Source organism: Sapajus apella, unplaced genomic scaffold (assembly GCF_009761245.1).
Source record: "Sapajus apella isolate SASKATOON/1434 unplaced genomic scaffold, GSC_monkey_1.0 scaffold42, whole genome shotgun sequence".
Classification (NCBI taxonomy): domain Eukaryota; kingdom Metazoa; phylum Chordata; class Mammalia; order Primates; family Cebidae; genus Sapajus; species Sapajus apella.
This window is the reverse complement of record NW_022436982.1, coordinates 15,895,179-15,914,081: the sequence shown is the minus strand read 5'-3', so window position 1 is coordinate 15,914,081 and position 18,903 is coordinate 15,895,179. Positions and strand designations below refer to the sequence as shown.

At 40.9% G+C, this 18,903-nt stretch overlaps 1 protein-coding gene across 2 annotated transcripts in view; it reads left to right on the top strand.

Annotated features, from left to right (window-relative positions):
- Positions 1-9,323, top strand: part of SH3GL2 (SH3 domain containing GRB2 like 2, endophilin A1) — a 214,127-nt gene extending 204,804 nt beyond the window's left edge. For both annotated transcript variants that reach the window (XM_032300111.1, XM_032300112.1), the window contains exons 6-9: positions 1,282-1,440; positions 3,098-3,201; positions 5,570-5,700; positions 7,747-9,323. In XM_032300111.1, the coding sequence (XP_032156002.1) occupies positions 1,282-1,440; positions 3,098-3,201; positions 5,570-5,700; positions 7,747-7,946 (594 nt within the window). In that variant the 3' untranslated portion in view covers positions 7,947-9,323. The remainder of the gene's footprint in view (positions 1-1,281; positions 1,441-3,097; positions 3,202-5,569; positions 5,701-7,746) is intronic.
- The last annotated feature ends 9,580 nt before the right edge of the window (positions 9,324-18,903 follow it).

Below are 18,903 nucleotides of genomic sequence, written 5' to 3'. Positions count from 1 at the left end.
CTTAGAAATATTTGTTGAGCTTTTTTGAAACAACTTTGTTGGGTGTAAAATGGATTGCCATAACTCGAACTAAGGCCTCCTCCTCCTTAATCTAGCTTAAATCTCCTTTAACATACCATTTGCTCAAGATTATAGAGTTAGTAAGTGGCAGACTCACCCTAAATCCAAAATACAACTCTGACTCCAATGTGGTACCCTATAGCTGACTGTAATTTCAAATGTTTATGAAAGAAGTTTCCTTCCAAATGAGCATTTAGTTTGGATCAGAGCATGGATGGGGAGCAGGGGATACAGTGTGAGGGAAGGTCTAGAATATTATTCTTCCTCCTTTTCATTTTTTTTTTACCACACCCTACTTTGTTTTCATTTCCTTTCATTCTGCTCCATACATACCCAGTAACAAGGGAAAAATCCAGCATTTTCCTTCATCCATTAGTAGTGAAAGACTGTAGCTATTGGGGGAAAAATACTGTATAGCTTTGGAAAACTACTCTGCTACCTGGTCACTAGAGGTGATGGGCAGAGCCTGGGCAGACATCTACTAGAGATGGTGCAGGAGGGGATTGAACTTCAGTGAGGAGCATTAGATATAAGCCCTTCTAAGGTCCATTCCAAGTGAGATTTTGTTCTTGAGTTTCATTATATGTTAAGAGAGAGGCTTAAACTAAATCAGTGGTTTCCTGAAAGCTCCATCAGTCAGCTGGGGCAAGTGTTAAGATGTAGATTCCTAGGCACCAGCCCTAGATATTGATTCAAAAGATCAAGAAATCCGTATTTGTAATAAGCAACTTGGTTGATTCTAACAGAACAGATGATTGTAAAAGCAAGAATGCCATTTATGTCTCACTTAATTTCAAGGAAAATGTTTTTCTTCTGGCTTCTCATGAGATAACAATTTCTCTTGAAGATGGGGACTGTGGGCCCTGTGAGTGTGTCCTTTTGACGTGTGTAGGGCATGTACGTTCCTTCTCTGTTTCTGTCATGGGCTGGAAAGGCTTAGTGCAGCTTGGCTTTGGCCCGACAAAGCCAGAAAATAGAGGGCACTCATATTCCTACAATTTATCTTTTATTCTTAATTATTTTTAAAGATAGTCCCCCATATTTAGCCTTTGAAAGCATTGGCCCCATTGATGCATGTTTCTTTTTTTCCTCGGTGACATTGTACTTTAAAATTTAGCCTATCTTAATTTGGAAGTTAGTGGATGTGATGGATAAGTAAGCTGCAAATAAGCTTTTTCCATAAGCCCTTCCAAAGCTTATTCCTGCCCTTGCCTTTTTCAGCATCATCTAAAGAAGTTGGAGGGTCGACGCCTGGATTTTGATTATAAGAAGAAACGACAAGGCAAGATTCCAGATGAAGAGCTTCGTCAAGCTCTAGAGAAGTTTGATGAGTCTAAGGAAATTGCTGAGTCAAGCATGTTCAATCTCTTGGAGATGGATGTAAGTGACTCTCCTGTGGTTTTCAATTTAATCTTACCAAGGCACAGCATTAATGTGTTAAAGGGCCTAACCCTTAAAGCATTAATATCTGATTACACTATGTGATAAGAACTTCAGTAGTTATGTCCTTTAAATAATTTTGACAAAGTATACTGAGAAATAGAAAAGTTTTTTGTGCCTTTCTGTAGTTTGATTTAACCAGATTCTTGTCTGCTAATGAATCTTAAAGTACAGATGCTTCTTAACTTATGATGAGGTTAAAGTCTTGAATAGATCATGTAATTTATTGAATAGTGCATTAAAAATCAAAAACAGAGTGGTTGTGTGGGTAATTGAAGTACAGTTTCTACTGAGTGCATATCACTTTTGCACCGTTGTAAAGCCTACAAATTGTTAAGTTGGGAACATCTCACTTACCAACAAGATAAAGAATATTTCTGATGATCTATGCATAAATTCAGTAGAGGCCTGAGAACTCAGTTGTGGGGCACAGGGCATCAGTACTACTGGTGCCAGTCCCAGCGTCCAAAGGCCAGAAAACCTAGAGGTGTGATATCCAAGGGCAGGAGCATATGGGTACCCTTCCCTAGAACAAAAAGAGAACAAATTTGCCTTTCCTCGGCTTTTTGTTCTCTCTGGGTCCTGAGCTGAGTGGATGGTGTCCACCTGCATAGGGAAGGGCAGCTCTTCCTTAGCCTACTGAGTGAATGCCAGTCTTCTCTGGAAACACTTTCACAGACACCCAGAAATAATGCTTTACCACCTATCTGGGGATCCCTTAATCTAGTCAAGTTGACAGCTAAAATTAACCATCACATTGCCTGCTCCTGACCGTGGCAGGGGAGGTATTTGAACATGTCCAGACTTTCCTACCACCTGGAGACAGTGTAGGTTTCTGTTTATGTAAAACAACTTGTGTCCGCCTCTCAAGTAACTCCTTGAGAGGAATACTGTGGGCGTGAGGGGTGACCCAAATCACAGTGCTCCTTCCCTGCCACCCAGCACCCCTCCCCATCCCCAAATTCATGGGACAACACTGCGTCTGTGGGCTTGGAGGCTGCTACCCAGCTGGATAATAATGTGAAACACAAAATCAAGAGAAATCAATCTTTGAATGTTAGAGCAGGAATGAACTCAAGATGTCATTTGATTCAATCCTTTTACATTACAGATGAGGCTCAGAGAGCACAGAAGATTCTCATACCATATCGCCTCTCTGGGTGCGTTATATCAGATACTATCACATCTTTATTAAGAGGACCAGTATGAACAGCATGAAAAATATAGGGAACAAAGAGTCCTTTGGCCAGTATACCTTCTTTCCCGTAGGAAATCAATAAAAGGAGTCAAATCCCAAATACAAGATGATGGCTAAGCATGAGACTCTATAGAGCTATGTGGTGTTCCTGAGGATTACTAATGTTGCTTCTCCTCATGGTACTGATATGCATGGTTCTAGGCATAAGGATGCTTTCTTATCCTTGATCGATTTGAAACCTGCAGAACTATCTGTCTTAGTTGGCTCATCACACAGTCATCAGCACCATCAAGCAGGGGCTGTGTGTTGAGGGCAGCTCTGTTGTATGTATGAAACAGTAGTGGCTGCTTAAGGATGGTGATGTGGAAACTAAGGCATGATTTTCCCATCCATCTGCAGATTGAACAAGTGAGCCAGCTCTCTGCACTTGTGCAAGCTCAGCTGGAATACCACAAGCAGGCAGTCCAGATCCTGCAGCAAGTCACGGTCAGACTGGAAGAAAGGTATTCTACAGTTCCCTGCATTTCACATTTACATTTCCTTGCTATAAAATGATGTAGAAAGAAATGGAAATCATAGAATACATTTGAAGACAAACGTCTGCCAGAATTCCTGCTTATCTTACAGAGGCACCTTGGATGTTGTTGGTTTTGATTTTGTTTTGTCTTGTGCATTGTTCTGTTGAATCTAATTTTCTGTTTATGAGAGCTCGATAGTTGGATTATATTTTGGCTGCCACAGGTGGGACACCAGGATGCTACTGCTGATAATGGATGCCATTTGCTGGGCAGATAGATGTTCCGTATGGGTACTGGATACACATCATCATCAATCTTATAACAGCCCTGTAACCTAAGTATTTTTAGCCTCGACTAACAGATGAGTAAACTGAGGCTAAGAGAGGTGAAGTAACTAGCCCAGGGTTAATCAGTGGTGTGACTGGAGTTCACAACCAACCATAACCTGTTTGAAAGACTGTTTCTGGATAGGCATGGTGGCTCATGCTCTTAATCCCAGCACTTGGGGAAGCTGAGACGGGCAGATCACCTGAGGTCAGGAGTTCAAGACCAGCCTAACATGGAGAAACCCCATCTCTACTAAAAATACAAAATTAGCTAGGCCTGATGGTGCATGCCTGTAATCCCAGCTACTCAGGAGGCTGAGGCAGGAGATTTGCTTGAAGCTGGGAGGCAGAGGTTGCAGTGAGCCGAGATCACGCCATTACATTCCAGCCTGGGCAACAAGAGCGAAACTCTGTCTCAAAAAAAAAAAAAAAAAAAAAAAAAAAAAAAAGGGTTGTTTATTTTTACATCTTGTGTTTCTCTGAATGGTGATCAAGTCCTCTGCCATCAGAGAGTGCTGCTCTCACCTCTTTAGATGCACCTCACAGCAGGGCGGTAGCAGCAGGAAGCTACCATGTGAGTGCGGCTCTGTGGGGTCGTGGGGCACAGCCTGTGTGGCTACATACCAGTGGCCCTGTGTTATCATATGCTTTATTTTAATTTACCAGATTAAACAGGATGATTTTGCTGAACATGTATACCTCAAAGGGTCACCTCAGCAGGCTTTTTTCTTAGGTTTCATGGCCAGGTTAAACTCCCATAGCTAGCTGATCACATGGCTGAATGCATGATGAATACTCTAGTCATTCAACTTCACACCATTGAAAACATCACCTATTTTCATTGTTTTCTTCTGGCTGATCTTGACTCAACATCTTCTTTGATTCATGGTTTGATTGAGCATTTTCCTTCGGTGCACCCTTGTGGAAATGTATGTAATGCTGAAGCCTCCAGAAAAGTTTTAAAACCATGTACTTCAAAATACTAAAGGAATGTTATGTGCCTTTTAATGTCTCTTGAGCATGAAGGGAGCACTTTCCTTTTTTCCCTATGAAATATGTTCGAAATCAATATTATTCTACAGTTGGCATACCCTAAACCCTTGCTCTCCCTTGCAAATCTCTTACATACTTTGTTTATTGAATACCTGAGTCTGTGGAAAATATGTAAGGGTGGGTAGGAGACACTTATTGGCCATACCTTTCCAATTTCCTTCTGTCTTCCCTCTTTGTTCTCTTCCTCCCTGTATCTCAAACTGCCCATTCTCTTCAGAGCACACACTATATTTCCTCCTTCCCTCTGTCTAAACCTTCTCATATTCTGCATGGAATAACTTCCTTTCACATTTTCATTTGGAAACGACTCTTGTATATCTTTTAGTTCTTTCCTTAAGCCTTCTCTACCTTCCCCATGGAGAGGTAGTCTCCTTCCCACCTTCACCACCAACTACACCCCTGTGTTCCTGTGGCACTTTGTAGATATCTCTGACAGTGCTTACTAAAATTTATGGTAATCAGTTGTTCGTGTTCTGTCTCCCTTACAGAACATAATCTATTTGTGTCTTTTTTCAAAATTAAAAAAATGCAGATACATAGGTGTATATATTTATGGGGTACGTGGCACGTTTTAATACAGGCATGCAATGCATAATAGTCATATCATGGAGAATAGGGTATGCATTTCCTCAAACATTTATCCTTTGTGTACAAGAACTGTGTCTTAATTCATTTTTGTGTTCCTGTCACCTAGCACGGTACGTATTTGCATAAAGGACTCTGAATAAACAAAAGAGGAAGTGAGGGATTGAGAGAGAGAATGAAGATAGTGAGGATATGGCCCCATAAAAAGACATCACCAAAATCTCAGATATACACATACAAGAAAACTAAGGGTCCTTTTTTGATTTCCCATACTTCCTCATGGTAGAATTGTGGATGACCCAAGCATATCCTGAATCTTTATATTCATGTTTCTTTTTACTTCTTAACTGGCTACATAACCTTTCCCACCACTTTTCTTTTTATTGCAGAATAAGACAGGCTTCATCTCAGCCTAGAAGAGAATATCAACCTAAACCACGAATGACCCTGGAGTTTCCAACTGGAGACAGTACTCAGCCCAACGGGGGTCTCTCCCACACCGGCACTCCCAAACCTTCAGGTAAGGAGCTGAGACTGCAGATCCTATTGCATAGACCTTGGCATATCCATTGGCACTTTTCCAGAAATTGTAGGAACAATCCAATCTGGCTGCATAGGAAATATGCAGTAATATATTTCTTATGGGGTGCTTTGTCAGGTAGAAACCCTGTTAAACAATTCCTTTTGTCTTTTTTCATTGACCTTTTTCTTTTCTTCCTTTCATTCTTTTCTATAAAACTTTCTTTGTATATCCCTTTTTCTCCCTCAGTCATCAGCACACATGAACATATTTTATTCTGACCCTCTTTTGTAGTCATCTTTCCTTGTCAGTTTGGCGCCACGAGTGTTATCTTTTTTTCCTGCCTGTTCTCTCTGAATCCAGCCTGTATAACAATGAATACCCCTGGGCAGCGTGTCCCCATATGCATCCACATATAACCCACAGACAGCAAGCGGCTCCAGAAATGTGCTGATGAGCTGGATTTATTGAGTCACAGAAGCATATGGTTAAATATATTTGCAGAAGAAGATATTTTGAATCTCAACACTTGCTAGGTTTCCTTTCCCATGCCTCACCTCTGATCAGTTTATCATGCTGTTGTACTGAGGTTGATATAATTAAAGTTAGATGACATTTAATCTCAGGAATATCAACACATACCTAATAGAGCATTCTTTTCCTTGTCACACTTGCTCTCCACACCCTACACACAGATTACACAACAGTCTGTGCTGGAGACATCGTCAACCTCCACATTTGCTTGTTCAAAGTGGGAACCGTCTTATACTGGATATGGTTGTTAGAGACAGGCAGCTTTCTTTTATTTTTCCTGCATCCTCCGTGCTTGATGTTCTAAAGTAGAAAACTTTATAACATGCTCTCAGGAGATTTATTAAGGAAAAAAGTGAGGTCTGAGTCAGCAGGTGGCGCTCTCTGTCCTTGGCGCTCTCTGTCCTTTGCACTCAGTGCTTCAAGGAACCCCGTAAGCAGCCATGGCTCCTGTAGCTGGCTACCAGGACTGGTCATAGAAATTGTTATAGCTGTGCTTCTCCCTGCCCGGAAACCAACCATATGTTTCACTTTTCATCTGGAGACTCATTAATTTGCTTCTCTCTCTAAAATCAAGAAATAAATTACATTGTTTCCTTTCCTGCCACCTAGACGGCATGGGAGCCGTATGCGCTTGACTGAGTCTCTATCGTCATGTGTGTGCATGTAATATTAATGCATTGGTATTTGGAAAGATCCCTTTTAAGTTGCGAGTTCATCCTTCATTATTTTACTCAAGGTAGAGTACCTTATTTTTTATATGCCATAGCTCTAGTGCACTCCATATGTTTATATATACAACAGTTTACCAAGTATAAATTTTACGATTTTTTACAGAACCTCATTTAATAGCCACAATACTAATGTGTAGTAAGTCCTACTGTTAGATCCAGTTTCAGACACTGAAACTCAGAGTGAAGTACCTTGTGCAAGGTCAAAAAGAATTTCAACTCGGTGTTTTATATTATTCTGTTTTTACTACATTACAGCAGTTTCCAGAGGCTAGGGTTGTTATTTTAAAGAGTAATAACTGAACTATTACTCTGAGGTTGCAAAACATTGTCCATGTAATTAACCATACTTTTTCAAATATGCAGAGATTTTAAAGTGCTAACATGAGAGAATTCTGGCTATGCTGTGTTCTTAACCTACATCATTATATTCTTCTTAAGTCGTTATGCCTCTTATTACTGGGCATTATCATGAAGGCAGACTTTAATGAACTCTGGTATGTATCACAAGAATAGATGTGACCATTTTTCATACTGGAAACAGAAACAGGAATATATAGCGACTTCCAAAGGTCCGAAAACCTCTGAGGACTAGTAGAGGGCAAGATGCCCAATGCAGTGGACACTGAGGTCTGGTAGCAAGAAGAAGCTTCAACAGGAAGAGGAATGAGGGAGGAAAGCCGGGGAGCAGAAAGCCAGGTGGGTGCAGCAGGCAGCAGATTCCGTGAGTTAAATACCCCTCATCCTCTTGTGTTCTTCTCTTCTCTCCTGCTCTTACTCTCAGGTGTCCAAATGGATCAGCCCTGCTGCCGAGCTCTGTACGACTTTGAACCTGAAAATGAAGGGGAGTTGGGATTTAAAGAGGGCGATATCATCACACTCACTAACCAAATTGATGAGAACTGGTATGAGGGGATGCTGCATGGCCATTCAGGCTTCTTCCCCATCAATTATGTGGAAATTCTGGTTGCCCTGCCCCATTAGGATGTTATGCTGGCTGGCTCACCTCCTCTTGACCCAGATAGTTACGGTTAACCACTGCTTTGGTAATGCTGCTTATAACACATCCCAAGTGCAGGCCGCAGTGGTCCATGTCATCCAGCCCCACCAAGTGTCTTTGGTTGACTTGTGGGCTCCCACAGGAGTCATGGTGATGGATGATATCCTCTTAGCCTGTGGGCATGGCATGTGCTTTTTAAACATCATCTGAGACCAGCCAGTAGTCACAGAACTGCTGTTTACACAGTTCTCAGGAGGCTGTGGTTTCTTAGTATATGACCATGAGCCACACTACAGAAAAACCATCCCACCGAAGATGTTATCTATCACCCAGGGGCCATCTGAAGGTCTCTTTGCATTTCTCCATGCAAAGAGGAGAAAGCTTTTGCTTTCACAGTGTCCCTTCCCAAATACGAGAGTCATGGAATTGTCAAAGAAAGCCTTCCCTCACCAGCAAATTGTCTCCTGATCTGAATGAATTTGTCTCTTAATGCATCCATAGAAAAGTGTTTCAAAGCATTCTCTGCAAACAGGCATCTCAGTTCTTCTTCACACTTATGGCTATTTCTGAGGTATGGCCAGTTTTCTTCCCTCCTTGCTATTAAAGCCAGAGCGGTAATTCTACATTATTTTTCAGTAAGACAATTAACAATCAGCATTATTGTGAGAGGGGCTGAAAAGAGGAAATTCTCCTTTGTGAGAAATTGGGAAGAAATCTGGTATCCGAGCTTAAATTTCTTGCTGTACAGAAACTATGTATGTGTTTAGACTATTTCTGAAGGGGACAGGGAAGGGGGAACAAATATCTTCACTTCTGTTTTATTTATGAATTACATGTTTCATGAATCCATTTGACATAGAGACACAAGGAGAAAAACACTAGTAACCATTTTTCCACTAGTCCATAGACTGAGAAACAGTAAATCCCTTTTCTTTCCACGTTACCTTGTGTTCTTTGAACATCGTTTGTGCATATTTTGCCCTCAATGAGGACCAAATAAAGATGATTTTTGTGCTTAGCAGTTTAAGGTATGTGGCTGCATATGCAAAACTCTTTCTCCATTCAGTTGCTACTTTTACTTCTGCCCCTTCTATCCATCAACTTCATTTTGTGTGTACAGTGCTGTGTGTATGCTTATCAGTATTTTTTTAAAATCTGTATCAGTCATGAAAGTCCTGTTAGATATCCAGAGTTCTATTTATCTAGCTGTACAGACTCTTTCAGAGGTTTAATGTGCTGCTTCCGATGTGCCACCTGCAGTAGTGGATCATGTGGAGTGAAAGGCAAATCTTACTGCTTACTGTATAAACTCTCGCCACGGGAAGCATCGCTGTTTCCAATAAATATTGCTGAAGACAGAACCAAAGGCTCCGCTCCTTCATTTTGTGTCAGTTCATTGGGTCTAACAATGGGTAGAAGGGGGCTGGTTTCAGTCTCCATTGCTTCTCATGCAGCCAAACAAGACCTGGTTCCAACTTCCTGTCTATGTCTTTAGACATAGGAAAAGTTTCAGCAGCAAGGAGGTAGCTAGCCTGGAAACTGGGACCTTTCTGGTAACCCCAGGAAGCAGGAGAATTTGGGAGAGAAGAAAGTAAGGAGAATTAGTTCTTATAGATATTAAATGATATATCATTGGGAGTGATATCATCTAAAGAATATAATGTTAGGAAGGGCAAATAAAATATAGCTCTTCAACTGGCCTTTTATTTTCTTTCATGATTGAAGATAAAGAAATATGCCTGGAAATATAGTTTGATCAAAAGCTAGTATACGGCCAGTTTCTGTGGTTTGCATCTGTAATATCAGCACTTTGTGAGGTTGAGGCAGGTGGATCACCTGAGGTCAGGAGTTTGAGACTAGCCTGGCCAACATGAAGAAACCTCGTCTCTACCAAAAATACAAAAATTAGCTGAGCATGGTGGTGCACGCCTGTAATCCCAGCTACTCAGAAGGTTGAGGCATGAGAATCACTTGAACCTGGGAGGCAGAGATTGCAATAAGCAGAGATTGTGCCATTGTACTCCAGTCTGGGCAACAAAGTGAAACCCTGTCTCCAAAAAAAAAAAAAGCTAGTATTGTTTTCCCTTCATGTATGTGCTTGGGGTGTGAGTGGGAATAGGGGAGCAGCAGGGCACACAGAATATGTATTTCCTGAGTTTCCAATAAAATAAACATGTTCTTTGTGTATTAGGGGCCCTTTCTATCATTTTATGCTAGGCCAGTAGTCTAGATTTTCTAATCTAACATGAATAGTTGTAATTAAATATACTAAGTTTCTATTAGTCTGTTTTCATACTGCTATGAAGAAATACCCAGGACTGGGTAATTTATAAAGAAAGGTGTTTAATGGACTCACAGTTCCATGTGGCTGGGGAGGCCTCACAATCATGGTGGAAGGCAGAGGAGGAGCACAGCCACATCTTACGTGGCGGCAGGAAGAGAGCATGTGCAGGGGAGCTGCCCTTTATAAAATCATCAGATCTCGTGAGACTTGTTCGCTATCACCAGGACAGCATGGGAAAACCCACCCACATGATTCAATTACCAGTTACCTCTCACCTGCTGCCTCCCATAATATGTGGTGATTGTGGGAGCTACAGTTGAAGATGAGATTTGGGTGGGGACACAACCAAACCATATCAAATTTCTGTATGTGAACTAGTCTAACATGAAAATATTTTTTCCAACTGTGTGAGTTCTAGAGTATTACAGATCAATTATCTAAACCAATTTTAAGAAATACCAATTGTGATTGTAGAAAATCATAATCTAAAGATAAAACTATTAAAAAATCAATGAATTTAATAGGATCACTAGATATAAGATGAATATACAAAAATCTAATTTATTTATATCAGTAGCAATCAGAAAAATGTAATTTAAAAAATGTCATTCACAAAGGCATCAAAAATCAAAACATATAAATCTAGCAAGGTTGTACATGATCTCTGCGTAAAAAACTATGGAACATATTTTAGAAAGTAATTGAAAGACATTCTCTGTTTTTGGATTGGAAAACTCAGTCCTGCAAAGGTATCATTTTCTCCCAAATGTAGTTTTGTTTTGTTTTTTGTTTTTTGAGACGGAGTTTCGCTCTTGTTACCAGGCTGGTGTGCAATGGTGCAATCTCGGCTCACCGCAACCTCTGCCTCCTGGGTTCAGGCAATTCTCCTGCCTCAGCCTCCTGAGTAGCTGGGATTACAGGCACATGCCACCATGCTCAGCTAATTTTTTGTATTTTTAGTAGAGACGGGGTTTCACCACGTTGACCAGGATGGTCTCGATCTCTTGACCTCATAATCCACCCACCTCGGCCTCCCAAAGAAATGTAGTTGTTTATTAAGTGCAATTTCAACCGAAAGTCTCAGGAAGTTTGTTGCTGTGTGCTCAAGAATTGACAAGTTCAGCTTTTAAGCCTGTCATAAAATTTATATGGAAAAGCAAAAAGATGTTTCTTCTCAAAGAAGAACAAAGTTGGAAGACTAACTCATTCTAGATATAAAACATTAAAAAATTACAGTAATTAAGCTAGTTTGATTTTGATGCAAACATAGGAGAATAGATGATCTATACAGAATAGCAAGTCCAGAAAGAGACATACATGCATCTGACCACATTTGAACCGAAAGCATTCCATTAGGTTTAATGTAATTCACTCATATCAACTGTACCTTTGAATGTTAGTTCCATAACCCCAAAGAGAAAACAGCAAGACCTCACACCAAGTACAGTAATCTCACTCTGAGTCAATTTCACATGAAACAAGTGTCATGACCACAGATTCCAGGAAGAACTTATTCGTTATTTAAGGAAGTCTTTTGGAGACCATTACTAATGCACTCACCAAGTACAGGACTGTTTGAATTCCTTATTTTTATTGAGGTATAGTTAATACCTTAGTGCAAAACCTTATGTACAGAAAAGACTCAGTGGACCACCACTAAAAGTTGAACTTACCCTAAAACACTTTTTCTTCTAAGTCAAATCATAGGGACAAACTGTCTGAAGTGGAAACAGAAGCAGAATTAAACTGAACTAAAATGATTAACAAATTCAGTGGGGCAATCATTTCATTTCTTTTTCTGATAGATCTACTAGATTTAATAGGTCTTAAAGAGAAAACTCTAGGAGTATAGTTGTTTTCATGTAGTTTCTCTTTGCCATAAATCAGCAGACAATAAGAATGATATGACCTAGAATGGAAATTTCCTTGGGGCTATGTATAGTACATAATATATATTCTGGAATGTGCCAAGTCCTGATCTGTATAGATTAGGAAATTGAGATTACCCCAACACTTCATTTTCAAGATAGCTTCTAGTGTTCTGGATGAAACTATTAATACTTGGGCACTTTTGTTTTCTTTCACTAAGATCTCAGGAAACAATATCTGGGCAAGCCTGTGTTTCATTAGTCAGATTAAGAACTGCTAAACATGAAGATTGCCTTCCATCTCACGGGGATGGAGAGGTGACGCAGGAGGGACATTATGCTAAAGAAGGAGACAGACAGAACTCTGGGTGATGGTGGAAAAGACTTAGGGTGCTGTAAGGCCTTACCAGCAATTTCTAGACCCAGCTTTTAGGGGACTAGTTATGAACCCCTTGGTTAAAAGAGCTGTCAAGGAAAAGAACAAAGCTATTTTTTAAGGGCCCATTGAATGCTAACCACTTACAGGTCAGGCAGTTGAATGTTACTCTGCTATCACATATGCCTGAGTGATGGTGGCCTTCCACTTAGGGCAGGAGACAACTCTGATTCTTGACAGCAGGGGAGTAGGCTGTCAGTTTTGGGAGTAAAAGAATGGAGCACAGCATCTCAGTACCACTTTCTTGAAAAGGAAACTGAATATGATGATTTGCTAATTTGGGAAAAGGCCGAAGAAGCCATTTTTAAAAAGCTCTGTCGGTGATTTTTATATGCATCTCTTATGAAAACATCTGCCTCCAGGACTCATGGAGATAAGAAATCAAAAAGGCACCGAGAGTTTCCTAAGCTAACTTGATAATAGGAGTCACCTGGAGATAACTGTACAAATTAAATTTCCAGGTTCTCATTACAGCTGCTCAGAATCAGAACCGCCCATAGAGGGGCCTAGGAAGTATTTATCATGAAAAGATTGAGGGAAAAATTGACAGGGTATCTAAAACTGATACGCACCAGCATCGCCTGGGTCTTATTAAAACATGCCTGGACTCCATCTCCAGATGTTCTCATTCAGTATGTCTGGAGTGGGGCCCAAGAATGTGCATTTCTAACAAGCTCCCTGTACAGATGTTGCTGGTCCCTTGACCACACTTGAAGTAGTGCTGCTCCACCAAATACACTCAGGAAGAGCCAGCTGTTGATCAGAAAACATAGACCTATTATTCAGTCATTTTCTTCAACTGAAATGCTCTTTGGGCTCACACACTGAATAAAACTTTAGTGGAGAATGATGGCTTAGGGAAATCCAGGCATTTTTTGCAGACCCAAGAAGTCCTGCTGGAGTTATGCCCCGGTAGCTGCTTAAACATGCCTTCGAGGGTCAGCATCAGTTTTTTTTTTTAGCAAGCTTCCCAAGCAACTATCAGATTCAGGCAAGTTTGGGGAGCACTTGAGTATATGAAAACTTTTATAAATAAGCATCCAACTGCTCACTGACTTTCTTATTTACTGTTTTTGCTTTGAGACGTTCGCGTTTGTTGATTGATCCAGTAACATCGACGCATGTATCCACTCAGAGTGATCTTGCCAATTCAGGACGTCCTGGTGTTTTCCCAACTTTGCTGACGGCATTAAAGATACACTAGATCTGAGTCTGTGCTGACTTGGAATTCCCACCTTCTTCCTGGTCATTCCTTTATGCTTTGCTGCCCACTTCCCATCGAGGGAATCGGAGAGAGGTATGTCTGTGTTTAGCCCCCTGTTCCTCAGATGGGCTACTCTTAGCGCTCTTGCTTTTCTTATTTAGATCAGTGGGTCACACCCTTCAGTTCCTACCAGAACCCTGAGGGAGACATGCTAAAATGCAGATTTCCGGGTCCTGACACCAGACATTTTGATTTCATTTGCTAGAACAGGGCCAGTATCCACACGCATGACAGGCATCCTGCGCCACCCACAGTTCTTATGCAGGCAACTTTCAAAGCCACAGTCTGAAGAGCCCACCTTCATATTTGGGAATTCTTTGATTTGTGAGTGCCATGGAAGAAGAGTTAAGAGATGGGTTGGTAACCAAGACGGGGAAATGAGGAACCAGCTTCCTCTCACATTGCAGTACAAGTGCTTCCCATAAAAAGAGAAAGTGAACAGTATTGCAGAACGCATAGGTTAGTCCCTGACAGGAACAATAACACAGCCTTTTCTCTTGATTTTTCTTTTCTGGAATGAAAAAAAAGACCTGAATTTACTATGTGTGAAATAGGGATGGGAGGAGGAAGGTGGTTTGAGTTTGAGGAAACATAGACTTACTGACTTAACATGCCCAATCACCAAAATTTTGGTGCCGTCTAATTATATATTGTTTTTTATGTTCTTTTTAAATTTTTGTTCTTTCATTTTCCCCGAAGTATTTCCATGGGGCCTAGATTGCCCTCTGCTGGCCTGCCCAAAAATTAATCAGTTATAAATATAACCAGTTTGCCTGGTGGTTATATAGTCATCATATACATAAGCTGTATTTAAGATCTTTCTTTTTCACATAGTGTGCTGCTCAAACTATTGCTCTTTTAATAAGTTAGATGTTTTTAGCAAGTATGTAGGCTTTTTAGCAAGTATGAGTGTCAAAGTGATATCCAGTAAATAGTGTCTGATCTTTGGGAAAAGAACCAAGCTCCTGCTCTTCTTGTGGATCAGCTGGCATAGTTACCTAGAAAGTGACTGGCAGTTTAGGGCTGCATGTTTGTAGTATAGGAATTACTCAAACTCTTTGAACTGCCTGATGCTCTGCAGTCTCACCTCATCTTTCCAAAGCTAAGCTGAAAAAGTCCAGGTCATGGTATTTCACCTTGGACATCAGCCCCAGAAAAATGCCATATCCAGAGACATTAGTAAAAGTTACGAAGATAAACAACAGTATTCTTATGAATAATGCTTAAAGAAGCTTTATTAGGTGCGGTTTACCTACCATAGCATTCACCCATTTGAAATGTACAGGTTAATGGTTTTTGGTAAGCGTGTATAAACGTGCACAGAGCACCAAACTCAGTTTAAAATATCTCCACACCCCAACAATTGTGCCCATTTGCAGTCAACCCTGCTTCTACCCTATCTTCAGGCAACCACTAATTTGTGAGTAATGTTTTAAATTACAAAAATTGAGATAGTTAAGTGGAAAATGTTATAGTTTCGTTGATAAATAGTACTGGCATCATTAGCTATCCGCCTTGAAATATATCCCAACTAACGTGCTCACCTCCATGAATCCTCTCTGCACATCATTACCACTCTAGAAAGGTAGCTCCAGCATCTCTACTTTGTTTAATTCAGGCTATCACCATATTCAAGTTTCAAGGGGTATCCCAGCAATACATTAGGACTAGCTCCAGGTGTTGAATACTGAGTCACAGGAGAGTTCTCCCATGCCAATAAATTCTCCAATTCAGCCTTAAATTTCTCACACCCATCCCCATTTCAACACTCTTGAGATTCACTCCCACAAGTCTTCCCTTGGTCTCTGCCAGTAGGTATGAGCCTCCTCTTCCTGAAGTGCGTAGACTATTTCCCCCAGAGCAGGTGCTGTGTTTCTCTGCTCTGGGTGTACTAAGCTATGTCACTGTATCAGCAGAAAGGCCACAGGGGCCGACCTTGGGAAGCAGGAACCTTAGGTGAAGTCTTTGCAGAGTCTTCAAGCAAGGGGAGGCTGCTGTCCTCTAGCAAAGAGGAAGGATTTGCCTGTGTCAGATGAGATGATTCAGGAAAATCCAAGAGTTGAAGATTCTGAGCCTTGTACACCTAGACAGGTCCATGACAGTTTGTGAGTCCCACTCTTCCTCCTCCTGACATAAGAGAACTGTTGAGACCATTCATTCTTGCTGCTGCTGCTGCTTCCTCCTCCTCCTCCTCCTCTTCTTTCTTCTTCTTCTTCTCCTCCTTGTCCTTTTTCTCCTTCTTCCTTCTTTCCTCCTCTCCTTTTCTTTCTTCTGCTTCTGTTGCTGCTTGTTTCTTCTTCTTTTTTTCTCCCCCTCCTCCTCCTCCTTTTCCTTCTTCCTTCTTTTTTTTGAAACAAGGGTCTCACTGTGTCATCCAGGCTGCATTGCAGTACCACAGTCTTCTTACTGAAACCTCTGCCTCCCAGGCTCAAGTGATCCTCCCACCTCAGCCTCCTGAATCTCTGGGACTACAGGCATGCACCATCATGCACAGCTAATTTTTGTAGAGACACAGTCTCACTGTATTGCCCAGACTGGTCTCAAACTCCTGGGATGAAGTCATCCTTCCTTGGCCTCCTAAAGTGCTGGGATTACAGGCAAGAGCCTCTATCGCCGGCCTCCATTTTCTTTCTAGTTTTACCTCTGTAACGAGTTCTGAGTTTGATTTGTAGTACAGTCTGCTTTGCAGCTGCAGGCAATAATCTGCAAATCCCATTTGTTTCACAGTAGGAGGGATTTTCCCAAGTGATTTCATAGCTGCTAGACCTGTTTTATCTCACTTGATCTACACAACAAACCCAAGAGAAAGGTGTGGTCATAGGAAAAAAATCTAAGGCTCAGAATTCTAGACAAGTTTTTCTGACTCCAAAGCCCATACTCTCCATGCACCTTAGCACACAGCATTTCAAGTAACTCTTATTTTGCAGATGAGGTATTCAAGTCCCTGGATTCAAAACACATCACTTCCACTACCTCCCATTTATTTATTAGCTCTGTTATGTTGGGTAGATTACTTAAACTCTCTGTGCCTTAATTTCTTTAATTGTAAATTAGAGATACAATACTTAATATATAATATTTAAGTGTATGGTAATAATATAGGTTGTTGAGGTGAAGTGTTTAAAATAATACAAGACTAGAATAGGGTTGCCATGTGATTTAATAAAGAAAAACCAGTCCAAGGTTCACAGATTCTGGGACTAGAATCAGCTCTTCTGACTCCAGCTGTAAAGTCTTCCCCCATGAAACATTTCTGTAATGGTAGTTTAAGTCATTGGACAATGAATTGCATTTTCCAAAATACTCATCGTGAGCCTCTTTTCAGCAAGCGTAACATTGAACCGTGACAGTGTATGTCTTTTTAAAATTTGGAGGCTGCATCCAGTATAGAATAATTCAAATTCATTCACCAAGAGAATAGGGAAAGAGCAGAATCTCATAAGGTTGGAGCCACTGGAGATTTAAAGAATGAAAGTAGTGGCTGAGTGTGGTGGCTCACTCCTGTAATCCAAGTACTTTGGGAGGTTGAGGCAGGCGAATCGCTTGAGCCTAGAAGCTCAAGACCAGCGTGGGTGACATGGTGAAACCTCATTTCTACCAAACAAACAAAAAACTGGGTGTGTGTGGTGGTGCATGCCTGTAGTCCCAGCTACTTGGGGAGCCAAGATGGGAGGATCACCTGAGCCTAGGAGGTTGAGGCTGCAGTGAGCTGTGATTACACCATACCCTGTGAAGCTTAGGAATGGTATAGAGCCTACCTGCCCTATGTATTATGGTAGTGAAAATCTTGGTTGTAAGTGATACTAACCTAACACACACTAAAACAAAAACAAAGGAATGAGTTGCTTCATGTAATAGGTAAACTCAAAGATGGAACTCACTTTGGGCAAGACTGGATCTAGGGCCTCAAGCAATGTCATTATAGCTTGCTGCCCGCTTTTTTTCTTCTGTTTCTTTTTCTCAACTGTGCTTATTTCCATTCCTCTTGATGTGTTGGCTTAATTCTCTGCTGCCACAGACAATTCTTTGTACATCATGGGAAAGATAATTGCTGATAGACCTGAGTCTTCGTACAAAAGGTAGAAGGAAGGTGCCCTTTCTGTTTAACATCCAAATAGGAAAATTTCATAGAATAAGCCTAATTCGCCCTGCTTGGATCTGTGTCCATCCTTGGATAAGTCACAATGGTCCAAGCACCGTGGTGAGGTAGATAGGGCCCCATGTTAGTCCTAGTGTCATCAAGGAGGAGGGCCAAGGCCTTGGAATGGAGACAAAGCAGCTCCCAAGTCAAAGTGGAATACTGGACAAACACAAATCAATTGATGTCACTTTATTCCTTGTATCCAATCTTAGGCTCTCTCAATTGATCTCTTTCCTTTTCCCCTCCAGTCTAGGTCCCAACTGGTTCCTGGCTCTTGGTTTTATTTGTTTTATAATCTCATCTACCCTTAGACTTAATGTTTATATTTGATTCTCTTGCTGGACCTCAAAGATTGTGGCTCAGATGTGCTGTACTATTTCTGCTTTGGACAACTACCTTGAGTAAGATTTCCTTCTGTGACCAGCCCTAATGAACCAGCTTTTAGCACTAGTTTCACCTTTCCAATCCCCTTGAGTGCCCCAGAACCAGAAATCATGTGTGACTTCAGAGTTGTAGTGGATTTAGGGTTCATGTGACTGATAGCAAGTAGTAAGACTTCAGTTAACATAAATGCATTGGCAGGAATGAGGGGTGGGATCTCAAGAACATGGAGGTAGGAGGAGAAATATTAAGGTAGGAGGTAGGACATGAGGACTAACATGTATCAGAGTGAAAGCATTGTTGTAGTCAGATCTAGGGAAAACTATGGGACTTTGAGGTTAAAGGGGAATAGGATCACTCCATGGTCAATGAGAAACATGGAGACTCAGTGATTTCCTTTTATTTGGGAAAGGGTTGATAGGACTTTTAAGACTCAATCTGTTGATTTCCTCTCCATGTTTTTGTTTTTTTTTTTTTTTTTTTTTTTTTTTTTTTTTTTGATGAAAAAACATCATTCTTTTCTTAGAGTTTCATGTGTTTTTGTTTTTGCTTTTTTTTTCCCTTTGG